The sequence below is a fragment of the Mastomys coucha genome, unplaced genomic scaffold (genome assembly GCF_008632895.1).
Source record: "Mastomys coucha isolate ucsf_1 unplaced genomic scaffold, UCSF_Mcou_1 pScaffold21, whole genome shotgun sequence".
In the NCBI taxonomy this organism is placed as follows: Eukaryota; Metazoa; Chordata; class Mammalia; order Rodentia; family Muridae; genus Mastomys; species Mastomys coucha.
The window spans coordinates 161,949,021-161,965,852 of NW_022196904.1; the positions used below are offsets into that span (position 1 = coordinate 161,949,021).

At 36.9% G+C, this 16,832-nt stretch overlaps 1 protein-coding gene across 2 annotated transcripts in view; it reads right to left on the reverse strand.

The window, feature by feature from the left end:
• Positions 1-16,832, reverse strand: part of Prkg1 (protein kinase cGMP-dependent 1) — a 1,194,975-nt gene that overhangs the window by 2,794 nt on the left and 1,175,349 nt on the right. For both annotated transcript variants that reach the window (XM_031390083.1, XM_031390082.1), the window contains exons 13-17: positions 13,905-14,046; positions 12,690-12,853; positions 9,213-9,335; positions 9,064-9,126; positions 1,857-1,923 (exon numbers count right to left, since the gene is read on the reverse strand). In XM_031390083.1, the coding sequence (XP_031245943.1) occupies positions 1,857-1,923; positions 9,064-9,126; positions 9,213-9,335; positions 12,690-12,853; positions 13,905-14,046 (559 nt within the window). The remainder of the gene's footprint in view (positions 1-1,856; positions 1,924-9,063; positions 9,127-9,212; positions 9,336-12,689; positions 12,854-13,904; positions 14,047-16,832) is intronic.

A 16,832-nucleotide genomic window follows, 5' to 3' on the forward strand; every position in this document is an offset into this window, starting at 1 on the left:
AGGAGAAAAGAAGAAGAAAGTGCCTTCCCTCCCCTACTCATGTTGTTAGAAATGCCAGAATTTCAGTCTGGTTATGAAAAGGCAGTATTTTATCTTGAAAATGTACAAATCTTCATCTTACACTGGACTAGAATTGTGGTGCTATTGTTTTGAGACAGGATCTCACTGGGTAGCCTCTGCTTGCCTGGACTCACTACGTAGACCAGGCTGGCCTTGAACTCACAGACAGCCACCTGCCTCTGCCTCCCAAGTGTTGGAATTAAAGGTGTGAGCACTGGGATTTAAAGGTGTGTGCCACCACACCTGACACTGAGTTTGAAGTTTTAATTACATATATATATATATATATATATATATATCATTAAATATATCATATATTTGTAAATATATTTATAAATATAGTATGAATGTTTTGCTTTAAATTCTGAGTAATTGAGGAGCTAGAAACAGGAATTCTTCTTATACCCAGGGGGGAAATTAGACTGTCATTTAAAATAATAATTATTTTAATAATAATATAATATAATATAATAATTATTCAAATAATAATTGTGTATATAAAACAAATAATCACAGACACCTGTAAGGAATTACAAAATCATAGCATCATGAAGAAACGTAGAAGGTGCTATGAAAATTTAAGTGGTCATAGAAAATCTCTTTGCAAAAGTATTATTTTAACTTAATAATTTTTCAGTAAAAAGGATATAGCACACATCAAGGCCCTAAAAAGATTCTATGTTCTGGAGCTAATAAACTGGCCAAGATGGCTGCATAAGAGAGGAAGGTGGAATGGCAGAAAGCCAGAGAAGCAGGCATATCATGAAATTTTTATTGTGTATTTTAAAAGGTATAATGAAAGAATTCTAAGAAATATGTTGATTCTAAGTGTAATGGAAGTTTAGAGATTTATTTTAAATTCTTACAGATTGGCTGGTTAAGTCCAATCTTCAGGGCATCAACCAAAACCCTTTAAATATTCTACTGTATAAAAGTGGTCTCTAATAAATTTAAGTGAGAAAAATTTACATCAAGTATTTGGGGCTTCTAGTTTCTTACTCTCCCCTTATGCTGAAGACAAAACCCCCTGAATGTAATTGGGATCTATGCTGTGAGATGTGAGTATAGTATTTTTATTTTGTTTCCTGAATGAAAAACAATCAGTGGAGAAGTAAATCTTGGAAGAAAGGAAAATGTTTCTGTATACAAAGAATCTTGAATTAATTCCAGAGAGTCAAAGCATATGAAAAAAATTCACAGAGCCACAAAGTACTCCCTTCACCATTTACTAAATGCAGCGGGATATATCAGATGGCAGATTCAGGTGGAAGAAACAACTTTATTCGGTTGTCTATTTTAAGTTAATATAGTGTACGCAGTCCATATGGTGAAGTAGCTCTTTAACAGCATGCCTTTCCACCCCCTGCCAAATAAATTTTGTTGGGAAAACAGAACCTCCTTACAGATATTAATAAGGAGGAAAGGACAGATGGCTTCAAAGTCATGCTGGGGTAGTTATGGATGTATAAATGAAACTGGAAACACTCGCTGTAAATTCTATATACTCTGTAGATGCACATTTTTAACATGTACCATAACAAAAGTTGACATGTATTCATGAATAAAGTGAATTTGAATTCCGATGAAGAATTTAAAAAGATAAAAGTAGATTACATGTATAGTAACAAGCCCTAGACTTGTTGGTAGTATGTTTGAATTTTAGAATATATCATCATTTTAATATGGTGCTTCATAGATTTTTGTCATCTGATCACAAGACTCTAAAAATAACAAGTCTTTGTTGGTTAAAAAGTACCATCAAGAGCATACCATTCATAAGCCAAAAGTCTACTTACACTCGGAATTATGGGAGGTGTCAAGGTCCCTTTTCTTAAGCCTTCCCAATTAAAGCCCTCAAACCACCTAAGGAGCAAAGATAAAGTCAATTGAGACAGCCATTCTCCGCAAATATTCTCACACCAAAACGTTTGCTATGTGGTAGAAAGCAGCCAGGCAAATGCTTTCATGTGATGGAACTAGACATTACTTCGATTTAATTTTGATCTTGTTTTTCCACCTGAGAAAGGGTCTCATGGAGTCTAGCATGATGACCTCAGACTTGCGATGTAAGTGATAATGACCTTGAACTATGGATTCTCCTGCCTCCAGTTCAATGTGTTGGCATTTCAGATCTGTGCTACCACATCTGGCTCAGAATGTTTTCAATTAGCTTATTTTATAAATGTTGAAAACTTTTCAAATATTTAAAACATTTTAAAACTATTTAAAAATAATTATATCTTATATTTATAACTATTAAATATTATTTAATAACAATAAATATATAACAAATATAAATGTATAAAACATTAAATATATAACATAATAAATATAATTATTAAATATCAAATAATTATAATTATAATTTTAATTTTATCTATAAAATATTTTACACTTAAGTGTTAATTTAAAAATTTTACACTTAAAGTATAATTACCAAATTCACACACCAATTTATCATACATCTTTTTGTAATTTCAATTTTTGTCTGTATGTCTAAGTTCTTGCTATATCATAATTAAATAAATGTTAATATGCTTAGCTCTGTGCATTACAAATACTTCTCATCTTTGCCAGTGAATCAACATCCCAGGTATGGCGGAGGTAGAAGATCAGAGACCAGTCCTACTCTGTCACAGCCTGAGGTAGCCTTTCCAAGACCTCTACTAAGGTGAAAAAGGGATTCTTGACCTTATTGAAGAAAGTAACTTCAGATGAGTCAGTGTATGGCAGAGTTAGAATTTGTTAGGAAAGGATATTTACCATAGATTTCAGCATGGGGGTTACTAGAGAGAGAAACTTTTGTGAAAAATAAGATTCACCCAAGTATGGGTATGAGCATCTCAAGAGATGCTGTGAAATATGTCTTAACAATAGCCATATATAGAATTTTTGTGGCTCAAGCTGTACCTAAAAAGTTAGCTAAGACATCTCCTGTCATTCTCTGTTGCTCTCTTTTGGGGGTGTATAAGGTGGCTCCGTGGATACCTTGGCTTGCAATCTGATAAGGCAGATGGTGGCTAACTCACAGGACTTACACAAGGGGATCTAAATCTTATCAATGAGGTTCCTAGAAAACTGTAGGCTTATGGAAGAGAAGGAGAAAGACTAAGCATGGTCATTTGTCCCAACTATGCCAGTTGAAGAGACTGTAATGGCAAGGGTTAGAGAGAGGGGTTTGATCTATGTATGTTATAGAAACAGATAGGGGGGCTAGTGTTCCCCGGGTTTATCTTTTTGGATACTGACATGAACATAACACTTAAGTAGAAAATAAGAAGAAGAGAACAAGAGAAATAACTGGGCAGTCTTGGTAAAGCTGTTTGGTTGATCACTCTCTTAGTCATAGTTTTACAAGATTGTTCGTGGATAGTGGCCTCCATCTTGGGAGTGATACTCTTTCCTTTGAGCCACCTGGTTATGTCTGCAGTTAAGCATATTAATCACTCAGGAAAGCACAGAGTCAAGCCACTGTTTTAAATCTTTGTAGTCTAGGAACATCACTCCCAAGATGGAGGCCATTATCCATGAAGGCAGCCTGTACTAAAGAGAAGAAAGAACCACTCCTATGAGCCAGACTATCCATTCAAGTAATAGGGAAATTTTTGAACCCCACACAACACGCATCTTCCAAAACACATGGGATTGGATGAACAACTCCAGGAATGTTCCCCACACCAACTCAACCTGCCCTTCCAGTTGCCAGGTATCCACTGTGGTCCTGCTCTCATAAGCAACATGGAGTCTGACCTGGAACTTCAACTAGGACCTCCTAGCCCAGTCTACAATCCCAATTCTATCAGCAACTCTACATCCTATCCCTCTATTCCCCTGTCCCCACCTGGTACCACATCGAGTCTAATATAGAGCTCCCAATAGGAATTCTATACCCATTTAGCCTGCTTGGCTTATAAGCTATCTCACTTACAGAGTCACCTGGCATAAGACTGACCTGGAACACCAGGGTGGTTTCTTAAATCCTCTGTGTCCACTCAACTATCAGCTACCCTACCTGCCACATTACCTGCTGCTGCTTGGAGTATAATCCAGAGCTCCAGACAGGATTGCTAGACCCATTCCACACATTTGCCTGCCTGTTAGTCATCCTACCCAGTTGCTTAAGTGCTCCAGGCAGGTCGCTAAGAACCCTTCCATTGACCTACCTATCAGCTGGACTCTGAACTACCTAAATCTAGCAGGGGACAACAGGCCTGTCCATCAGCCTTTTTATTTACTGCACTTAGTGGAATACAACTCATAAGTTCATGTAGCTTCCTCTAGACCCATTCTCCCTATGTGTCTGCCTATTAGTCACCTTTCCCACCACTCTGTCCTGGCATCATATGGAATCCAACCTGGAATTTCTGGTATATCTCTCAAGCCCGTTCCAAACACCCGCCTGCCTACCAGCCACCATACCCATTGTATATAGTGTGACTTTGTGCTCCACTAGGTCCCATCGTGCATCTTCTTACTGCTTGCATACTAGCTACCCTTCCCACACACTGCTCCCACAGAGTGTACAGTTGGACCTGAACTCCAGGTAGGTCCTCCAAATCCATACTTCTTAACTACTTGCTTATTGCACACATCACCCTTCTCTGGCACAGTATGGAGTTTGACCTGGAACTCTGGGTAGAAACTCCCAAGGACAATCTGCCTCTCCACTACCAAGACACCTAGGGTTCATAAGGTCTTGTACTTCTAACTCCAGATAAGGATTACCCAACCTGGCTCCCACCCCACCCATCTCAACCTGAGCATGGTGTGCTGTCCTATATCTTACCCCTAGAGAGCACTGCCTACTTTCACTGTCATCCTAGCTCCTCCAACCCCAGGTAGCACCTACAGAAACCTAGGAGGGCTCTACAACTCAAGACTGGCAGAGAGATTCTCCCAAGCCTCAGACACTCACAGTGGTATTCTCATTTGCTGAGTTAGGATTACTTCTGAAACCCCAAGACTAAACACCAAGAACCATTCAGCTGGTCTATAACATAGAAAGTTGGGCTAACAGTGAACTGACATCCAAATACCACCCAGGAAAGGTGAGATGAGATATCTGTACCTTAAACTGCCGACAGATGCCTAGGTCCCACTGAAAACACAAACACACACACACACACACACACACACACACACACACACACACACACACTATGAACAACCAGACAATATGTCTCTTCCAGAAATCACCATCCCCATTGTAATGGTCTCTGAGAAAAGTAACCAAGCTAATATACAAGATGATAGTTTCAAAACAGCAATTATAAATATATTGAAGGAGCTCATATAGGATGTAAGCAAATGTCTGAGGAGCATGAAAACACAGTTGAATGAAGCGATGAAAATAAAACAAGATATGAAAATGAAATTTAGAAAAGAGATAGAGTCTTTGAAGAGAATCCAAAATGATATAAAACTCAAATGAAATAGGAAAAATTTTAAAAAGGTCACAGGAAAGTCTCAGCAAGAGTGGACCATGTGGAAGAGATATTATCAGATCTTGAAGACAAGATAGAGGAAGTATATCACTCAGCCAAAGAAAATGTTAAGCTAAACACACACACACACACACACACATACACACACACACATATACACACACACACATGAACAAGACATTTAGGAAATCTGAGATACTATAAAAAGACCAAAGATACAAATTATAGCTCTAGATGAAGAAACCTAGGTCAAAGGCATAGAATAGATTTTCAATAAAATCATAAAAGAAAATCACTAAATCTAAAGGAAGAGATGCTCATTAAATTGCAGGAGGAACAAAGAGTAGCAAATAGGCAGGGCCAGAAAAGAAACTCCCCACTAATCACATAATCAGTCAGTAGTTGTTTAGCTCAATAGGGCGAAGAAAGTGTCAGACAGAAAGAACAAGTCATTCCAAAGAGTAGGCCCATCAAAATAATACTTGTCTTTTCTGGTGAGACTTCCAAAGCCTGGAATGATGTTCTACAAGTGCACAGACAGCAGCCTAAACTACTCCTACCTTCCCAAGGGAATTCTGGGCTTTTAGCTCCTATGATGGCTGCCTTTGAAGAGGGAAGTTGCCCAAGGTTTCCTCATAAATGTCTCCACTTAGATGTGTGCAGTCAACATCGAAGTGTTCCAGAAAACTCTGAACAGGTAAAATTTTTCAATATTCCTTTCAGTATTGGGGTTTTGTTCCTTGCCTTAGGCAGCAATTTAGGATCACTTACTAAGTAGACTTGGGTGGCATTGATAAGGATGACCCTAAGTCACAGCTATGGGAATCACCAGTTTAGAAAAGCCCTGTGTCTTCTATGTAGTAGAATAAGATACAGCATTATGACTCCTTACTTAAAAGCTAGGTAAGGGACAACCCCAGACTCACAGCTTACTTTAGCAGCTGGACTCACTCTATAGTGTATGAAAAGCTGACACTCACAACCTGTGGTAGCTGTGACCACATGCTGGTGGGTAGGCAAAAATCGCTCTGGTAGAGCTGTGCCAGAACCAAATGTAAGTCCATCTTACACCAAAGCAGAGAAGGCACAGGTCACAGACTGACTGGAAATGACTGGTGAACTTAAGGCAGCATAAAACTCTTGTTTCAAACAGACCAGCAGAAATCATTCAGGGACTTCATGACTCATTCCCCCTGGGATGAAAAGCATTAACTGTTCTAGTTGTTTATGTCTTTGGGGTTAAAGGATCATAAAGTCTACAATTCAAATAGTTAACATGTCCGGTCTGCTTTGTCTACCCAGTTACCCAGGAGGCAGAACTAAGCACCTTTCCCTAAGTCATTACAAGGGGTCAGCACATTCTGAGGAGACTGACGATGAGATCTTACCCAAATGCTTCCCTGTCAGGAATATACATATCTCCCTGTGTGCTGACAATCTCAGGGTGGAGAGAGATTCGATTGCACACAGACTGAGAGAACCCACATGTTATATTGTATAATAAAATTGTCCCTGTGGAGACCCTCCAGTCTCAGTGATAGCATGGTACTTAAAGTCTGTAAATCCAGAAAAGCTTTAACATCATCTTCAAGGAATAAATGAACAAGCCATCTTAAATATTGCAACTTCCTAAATGCCAAGACAAGTCCTACTTACAAATTTCCATGTTTGGCATTGTGTCAAATCAGGCACAGTTAGCAAATACACTCAGCGGTCCTAACCTCAGTATGTTCTTGTTTTGTTTTTTAAAATTTGTTCTACCACTGGATTTCTTCTTGGAATGGTTCTGTTCTGTTTTGCCACATTCTCCATATACAACTCCTGGTAAGTTTTATGTCAGCCCAAAGGCTCTCACTTTGAAAGTGGAGGGGTAAACAGAGGGTGGCTATGATCAATGATCATATGTCATTGTGTATGTATATGGGATTCTCAAAGACTGAAGATTTTAAAAAGGAATATAAGGACAGTGACCCTTGATATTTTGAGAACCTGTGTGTTCACTATTAGAGTGGAGTGCATCTGTATCTAACACTTTAGGCTCTGTGTTGTGCACACTCTAGGTCAGATTCTGACTTAAGTTTTACTCATTCCCTAGCACTATGGTTGTCAGATTACCTCATGCATAAAGAGGCACTGTTGTTCTGTGGCTAATACTAACTATATCATTCTATGTTATACTTTCTCATTTATATCATTTACTGTCCCAGGTAATCATGCTAGCTCTCATCATTTCCATGGGACAATGCTCCTCCTATGCCCAAACTCAGATTCTTATCTCTTGTCCTTAGATATCACAGCTTGAGACTTTAGCTGGCTGAATGTTTAATGTCTGCATTCCTGTTCAGCAGTAAAGAAGTTTTAGAATATATATCTTTGAATGAACATTATGTGCCATTAAGACTAAGGAATTAAAGTCTCAGAGGGGGAAACTGAGACAAGATAGAAAGAGAAAACCAAAAAGACAGGAGAAGTAATGTTTCACTCTGGAGTCTTGTTAAAGGCTCCTGCTACATCAGAGTTAAGAACCACATAACCACATCCCAATTAACCATTTGCTGTGAAGATCACCTACATAGGGACAAAGCTCCTTTTATACAGTTGTTAAAATGGTGAGTAATCAGCTTGATTCCTTGTTGAAATCAACAAGGAAACAGGTGTTTCCTCGTTGTAAACCTACAATTATCTAAAGGTCTCACCAGAAAGCTGAGATGCCTTCATCCCCTGTGTCATCCTGGCCACTCGGATTTCTAATTTATCAGATTTCTATTCTAACCACGGTATTTCTTTTGCAAAAAGAAGTTTCTTAGCAATCCTTGAAGATAAAAAGCCAACAGCCACCAAAACTGAACAAGTGGCTACTGTTAAGGCACCCACATATCTTGGGAAGGCCACACCCATACGTCTTTTTCAGGATTCTCTTTGTATCCAACCCTATGCTTATGATAGAAATCTCTTTCTAATAACTACAACTCTGTTTCATCTTTGCCTGACCTGAAACATAGGACTTTCCTCAGCAAAGTCAAGAATCCCATTTTTACTTGAGTAGAGATATCCTAAAGAAAAGTTCCAGTTACTATAAATGAGATTGTAAAGGTGTGTCCCTAGCTCCTGCATCCCAGTGCCACTGATGCTCAGAAATCTCTCTCTCTCTGTCTCTTTTGATCTCTCTAATATATATATACATACATATATATAGCCTTTAATTAAAAAATAAATGTTTTAGTAAATCAATTTTTTATTATCCAACAAAGAATAGAATTTCAAAATTAACTATATCTATATATTTTTTCTTTGTTCCAAAGGGGTAAAAATATAACTACTAGTTAATGTTAATTGAGAGAAACTAAGTCAGTGAATTGCTGGATATTAATAAGCAAATTTCCAAATAAAATATATATATATTAAAATATATATATAAATTTATATATATATAAAGGTTTTTAAAAGGCTAACATTCTCTCTGAATGTTCTATTCACTAGCTAAAAACTTCCACCTTGGGGAATTTGTTATAATTTCTGAACTCTGAAATCTAAAGTTATATAAAAAAAGAACACTTACTTGTGTTTTTGAATGTCTTTGACTCCATTTTTCAAATTTCCTAACCTCTCTGATGGGTTGTCCCTAAAAACAAAATAATTGTCATGTGAAAAAAGCAGAATATTTTCACATTGTTAGCCCTTAAAAAATGATGTTCTCCAAACACTTACCTGCATAGTTTTTTAATTAAATTAGCAGCATTTTTTGCAATCTTCTTTGGAAATTCTATCATGTCAATCCCCCTCAGTATGATATTGTAGGTTTTCATAGGATCTGGGCCTGAGAAAGGTGGGCTGGCATGGAAGAAGGTAGAAGAAATGGTATTTTCACTCTCTGAGTAAGAATTAAAGTGTCCCCATATGCATGTCCTCACAGCCACATGCATGACGTCAGCGTTAACGCAGGGAATTGTACTAAATACAACAATGGAAAGAGAGTTAGAAACTAACAGTGCACAAGTCACTGTTGAGCAAAGCCATTGGTAGAAGCAGCTTGTGCATTCTTCCCTCCCTCCGTCCTTTGAGCCCCTCCTGCCCCTGTGCTTGGTTACTATGCTGTCTCCTGAATGCTCATGCCTTCCACACTGCCCTACTGGGCACAACTTGTGTGACTATCATATACTTAGCAAATTCTTTCTTCTGAGATGACTTTCTAAATGTAGAGTTTATACCTCTTTGGGGAATACATCTTATGAATTATTTTATTTTTGGCCCCCATGTCCATATTCCTCACTTTTAGGGTGTGATGGTATTTCTCTTGTGTGTGTGTCTTTCTACTTACTTTAGTGTATTATTAATAATATGCAACATTGCCATTCAAATGCCTAAATGCAATTCTGTTTAATCTCCTAGTGCTTGCCCTTCTTGTGGTATCAGAATGGAATTTTTTTTTTTTACTCTTTTAAGTTGGCTTGCCAGTTTTAATTTTGCTTCAGAAATGAAGAATCAAATCCTGAGTCTTCTGTGATTAATTTAGCACTTTCTAACTCGTGGGTTTTATCTTCATGTTTATTTTAGACAACTAAATGATTTATTAGAGATGTTTTTAGTGAATTTTAGAGATGATGCATGCAAAGTATTTGCTAAAATATTAATGACTCTATATATTATTTAGTAGAAAATAAGTTATATAATGACCCAAAATATTAATAATCATTTGATGAACACAATTTCATGAAATTATTTATATATATGATCAGAGACAGAATTATATTGTATATGCTTTTTATTTATTTTTCTTTTTTTAGAGATGATAATTTTTTTTTATTGAAGCTGATATTCCTGACATAATAATAAACTTTCAAAAGATATAATTAAAGAAAACACAAAACCCATTCTGTACAACCTTTGATTCAAAAGAACTGTATTTTAGGTAGCTTTATATTTTCTGATTTGAAGAAAAATCTAGTAAAATTTATGATGGATGTATGGTCAAGTTACATCATCATTTAAAATACTCCCCATAAGACATTTGTCTGCCTTTTCTCTCAGATTTTTAATCAGTTTAAGCATTCTATTAGAGTTGTGTGGTGGTGGTGCACACCTTTAATCTCAGCACTTGGGAGGAAGAGACAGTTGTTCTCTGTGAGTTTGAGTCCAGCCTGTACTACAGAATGAGTTCCAGGACAGGTAGGGACAAACAGAGAAACCCTGTCTTAAAAAACCAAAAAAAAAAAAAAGAGTTCTATTACAAAATCAAAAATCATTTTAATTAAATATTAAATTTGTATTCTGAAATTTTTAAGCATTGGAAATAGATTCTTCTCTCATACAGTATATCCCAACCACAGTTTCCCCTCCCCACTCCACTCTACCTATTTTCTCCTCTCTGTCTCTCCCCCCAAGATCCACTTCCCCTCTGTACCAGGTCCTCTGCATATATGTTATAGCTGTTAGCTTGGTGGTACTGTGGGACTCCTAACATCAGGAGCAGGTATATATCCAGCTATTTGGTTGCTTTGTTCAGCCTTGATATGAGGACTTTTGCCTTGTCTTATTGTATCTTGTTTTGTCCTGTTTGGTTGTTGTCTCTTGGAAGCCTGCTCTTTTCTGAAGAGTATGTAACTTTTTCAAGACAGGGTTTCTCTGAGTAGCCCTGGCTGTCCTGGAACTCACTCTGTAGACCAGGCTGGCCTCGAACTCAGAAATCTGTCTGCCTCTGCCTCTCAAGTGCTGGGATTAAAGGCATGTGCCACCACCGCCCGGCCGAGTATATAACTTTTAAAATGCAGATGTGTGTTCAACTTAATTTTGCTTCAAGAAGGGGTAACACTGAAAGAAATGCTAAACTTTGAACATTTTTTAAACAATAATAGCAATTCCTAAAATATTGTTCTAAATACTGCAATTATTATATTTGAATGATGAAAAACAAATATACCAATAGCTAATCTATCCCTTTCCTTCCTTCATCTAATATATTGGTATTAAAATGGTTAAAGAGTGTAATATTTACATTATCTTTAATAGCATTTAATTACTTAATCTAAATTCTAATAAATTAAAGTAAAACAACACCAGTCCATTTGCCAGCTTTTCATTGGCACTTTAATCAGATTCACCGTGTTGTTGACTTGGTCAATTAGTGTTTGTGAGAAAGGCATGTGTGGACACATTATATGTCATGTTCTTATTTTAGGAATATTCAGTGTAAATTTTTTAGTCTATAGCCTTTTCTTTGTTGGAACCACATGGTTATTGATATGCTGCCTTTTAGCATTAAAGGTGCTGAAGAAAAGGCTGATCCTGACTGGACCCCTAATCCTTTCATGGCCAACAACACACATCCTGCTTTTGTGGTTCTGATATCAAGATAATTATTTCTTAACAATGAGTTTGGAAAATTAGCCTCAGACACATCATGGTGTTATTACATCCTGCCGATGGCAGTATCTGATAGGGAGATTTCTGAATCATACCTTAGTTTTATTTAAAAAATGTTTTTTGAGGAAATCCATGCTTAAAATGCCTTTTGCCTTTCTCTCTGCATCTACATTCTATCTTCCTGCAGGGTTCTGACACAGTCTTACATCTTACAGAAGTCTCTTCTGAACTCCAAGGTTTGCAATGCCACTGTTACTCAATGTCTTTAGCTCATATTATGGTGGTCCATTTTTTTCTTTCATATTATTTCTTGGGAAACTTATAATGTATCTTATGCCCTGTGCCATTCCCATTGATTATAATATTATACAAATAATGAGCAAATAGTTCACATTTCATTTAGATACAAAACCTGCTAGCAGGTCCTGTTGCTTGTAAGGAAATCTGACCCTAAAACTTTTCATATGGTTATCATTTCTCATACTATATTTTCAGCTAAATGACTAGTCCAATAAATCTCAAGGAAATTTAATCTCTCTTTATCACACACACACACACACACACACACACACACACACACACACACACACACATACACACAAAGACAGTGATGGCAAGATTAAAATTGGTTATTGAGTTGGTTGCACTCTTGGGACCTACTTTGCTGCTTGCTTGCTGAATCTGTGGTTTTCTATCTGCATAAATAAGTTGAATCCCATGGTATGGTGAGATGTTTGTAAGATCATCTAATCAGAGTGTCAAAGGCAGGCGTGCACAGCTGTCTGAGGTCTACAGTCAGTCACAGCTCCCTGCAAATGTCCATACCTGCCAGTCAGAAGCTCATACATCAGAATTCCTAGTGACCAGTAGTCAGCTGAAATGTCATGGCCTTTGTTCAGGATGATTTCTGGGGCTACGTATTCTGGAGTCCCACAAAAAGTCCATGTTTTCTTTCCAAATCCTATTTTCTTTGCAAAGCCAAAGTCAACCTAGGAAAAGAGAAAGCAGGACACTTGAGCTATTCATGATCAAGTTGTAGAGTAATTTGTATTTCAATAACTACACTGATGATGCCAATAAACAAAAATAATTCATTACAGTCCTGCCTTCTAAAAGGAATTGTGTATGTTGCAGACACAGATGCCCTGTTCAAATTCAGTTCCAATGAGAAAGTGAAACCTGAACATGGATAAAATTGAAATCACTAAAAGAAAAGCTTATTTCTTAAACACTGCTCATTTTTCCCTACTTTTTTTCCTTCTTTGCCAATAGTGGTTATGGCATAAAGAAAGAATTTCTCTTTTAAAGAGGCAGAGGTCAGATGGATCATCATAAAAGTTTTCACAGAATATACATGCATCTTCTTGGATGCTATGAAGGTCATAGCTCAAGTATTGAATATACAAAAGAAGGTTTACTTTTGTAGGAGCTGAACAACACACTGAAGAGAGCAACATTTACCCCGGGTAAACAAGCAGATAAAACAAAATCTATCTCCTTTTTGTGGAACATTTTGAAGGAGCTGCAAATACAGAAAGCCTCCTTTTTGTAAAGTGATTTGGTTTAGATGCAAACAGTTACATGGTATTGATTTGGATGTATCTAAAATTCATGAGTAGGTAGCAATTCCAAAAGTTTACAACTAGAAACAAGCACCAATAGACCCAGAGCTCTTAGAAGTTGAACATTTTTAAATGAAAGAAATATATATATATGTATATATATATTTTTAAATGAAAGAAATTTATATATATATATATATATATAAATGCTTTCAGCTCTATGAATATATGCCAACAAGGGCATTTTCTAACATTTGTTAGAACACATGCTTTGTGGGGCTATTATTAATTCAAACCTCGCCAATTTAATTTTTCATAATACTTTACATAATTTGAGATATATTTTAATTAAAAGTTCCAATGCTAACACTGCTTTTAAGAATTTATAACATTGGGATGGAAAATAGATTTTTCTGTTAACAAATGAACGAAGAACTTTTAAACTTCAGGACACAACCCATATGTGAAACACACTGACCAGTTTGGCATAACCTCGATGATCTAGGATGAGATTTTCTGGCTTGAGGTCCCTGTAAATGATTCCTTTGGAATGCAGATAGGCAAACGCTTCTACTACACATGCTGTGTAAAATCTGGTTGTCGAATCTTCAAATGAACCCCTGAAAATGGAAAATAGAACGAGCACTGTATGAGAGATTCCTTCTCCAGGCATTCGTGTGTATGCAAGTTCATTATATTTCTGCACCAAAGTTTGCTCAGAGACTAATGTCTAACTGGATCCATATTACATGATTTCCATTCCATTAGGTTTTTAAAAGCATCTAAGGATCAAGCCAAAGAATTCTTTGCCATTATGAGTGGGACAGTTAAATCCAGCTTCCTGAAAGGCTCAAGAAGGGATCCGTAGCACACTAACTTTCATGGATTTTGTGGCTTCCTCTAAGGAGCCCACTGCTGTATAAAAAACGCAGAGTCCAAGCGGAGGGTGATAGAATGAGTCTGATATTAGCACATGTTTACTGACAGTTTGCTTATCACATGAGAGATTATCTGATTAATTAATTAATTGTTCATTCTTTGTTATTTGGAACCAATCCCAGTTCTTCACGTATACTAGGCAAGTCTTATACCATTTAACTACATCTCTAGCCCCAAGGAGAAGTTATATTAAACAGGGGTTATTCACCTTCCATAGCAAGCATACATACCCATATGAACTTAAATATATGGATTTGTTCATGAATTTACCCCATTTATTTATGGATCTTTCTAAAGGGTATAGGTATTGTTCTTGTGAATGTGATAATGAAAGAGAAACCAGAGAACCATGTCATAGAGCTGTAACACTGCTTATGTCATCTCACCCACCATGTTAGGTCTCTGAGTCTTCCACATTAAGACAGACAGTATCTATCCTCTATACCATTGCCTTTGCATCAGTAGGAAGAATGGAATAAAATACAACTAGAAGAAAAAACGTCACTGGAAGGAACTATTAAATTCTAACATTGACCAAGAACACATCTTCTTTCTGTCTCTCGTCTGTCTCATCTGTATGTGTGTGTCTATATATAAACATGCAACTTTATTAACTATAATAATAATAAAAGATAGCTCTAAGCTCATTCCTGGTCTCTAGAGCAGAGGCTTTGTATTTGTTTATGCCCTGGACTTACGATAAGCATGCTCTTTTACTCCTTTCTCAAGTCCTGAGGTTCCATTGAATGACTTCAGAATTTATGGCTGTTACCATGAACTTGATCAGCTCTTGACAAAGCTGTGATGATGAAACAGGAGCTACTACAACTTCAGGTAGTGTCCGTAAACAATGGGGCAGGAGCTTGCTCACTGGCAGGTCCTTGATGCCTGCTTGCATTTTGATGGTACTTTTTAAAAACTGAAGAGCGAAGTCTAACAAACTGAGCAGGGGGATATTGCTACATATTTACGAAATTCATCTTCAAATCCAAGGCTAGCGCAGATGCCTTGCAGGACCTTTGTATTTAGAAACAGTACATTCAGCTGTACAGACTCAGTTACCGTTTATATCCCCTGGGTAGTTACTAAAACAAACACAAATAAAGGAGGCAGGATAGCATATAACTGTAAACCCAGTACCTGGGAGGCTGAGGCAAGAAGCCAGCCTGAACTTAGAGAGCCCTTAGCTCAAACACAAATCTTTTATAAATAATATTCAAGATTAAACTAAGCTCTAGGAATGGTGACATCTACTCTAAATATCAGAACTTTAGCTCATCACCGAGAAACCACCATCTCAGTGATTTCTGAGTAACACAACTGTGAATTTCAAAGGAGGCAAGAAAGGGTCTCTGGAAAGAACCACATCCATAGCAGGGAGTGAATGGTGTTCCTTAGGCTATAGCTGCCCTCTAACAAGTAGATAACCTAGTCAGATAAAAAAACAAAAAAACAAAAAAACAAAAAAACTACAGTCCTGGGGACTAGAAAGGGATTAGAGCATTATTCTGAATTCCTTTTCTCCTTTGCACTTAATAAAGTTTTAGCATGTTTGTCTACCAAGAATAGAACATTTCTTTGAAAACACATGCTTTCCTTTAACGAGTTAGCATACGTACATGCTTCTGTTATATGACTTCAATTTCCCTGAACATAAAACATTCCAGAGTAATGCTAATCAAAACAGTCTATGAATGGGGTTTTAGGAGATTTCACACTGAATGGCTTGTTTGAATCCAGAGATCAATTACTTTCTTTCTCCAGAGGTACCTATCCTGGTTCTGAGCCGTTTTGGACTTTAGAACATTCTAGAAGGTTGGTTTCTAGTTCTTTCAACAATCTATATTGAGTATATAACACATATAAGTATATTTGAAACTTATTTTTAAAGGTTTAAGGGAATTTTAGTCTCACCCTTTGAAAGGTTAATATTACAAGCACATGCAAACAATGTATCAGGAGCATATTGTAGCGCCATTAAATATTTGATCAAGGTCCCTGAAAGCAGTCACAGAGCATAGCATTAGAGTGACTGAAAATAAAACATTACAATTAGAATTGGTAATGCCAATGGCAATTGGATCTAAACAGAAGTGAAAGCTTATTTTACCAGCTGGTTTAGAAAGCTGCTCAAAGAAAGAAACTGTTTATTCTCTGTAGCTCTTTGAAATGGTAAATTGTGCTTTGACAGTGCTATCACTTCAAGTCAAACTATGGGAACAGGCTCTCACGTGCTCCTTGGGAGCTGTTGCTTTAGCTAAATGGCATAAAACAACAATTTGATAGAAGTAGAGGGTGTGTGTGTGTGTGTGTGTGTGTGTGTGTAAATATGAATTAAAATTTAATCACAGTATTTACTCAGTTTATTATAAACTGGATCCTGAGTGTAACAAAGACAAGTATCTTTCTTTTCTTTTCTTTCTTTCCTTCTTTCTTTCTTTCTTTCTTTCTTAGATATTTTCTTCAT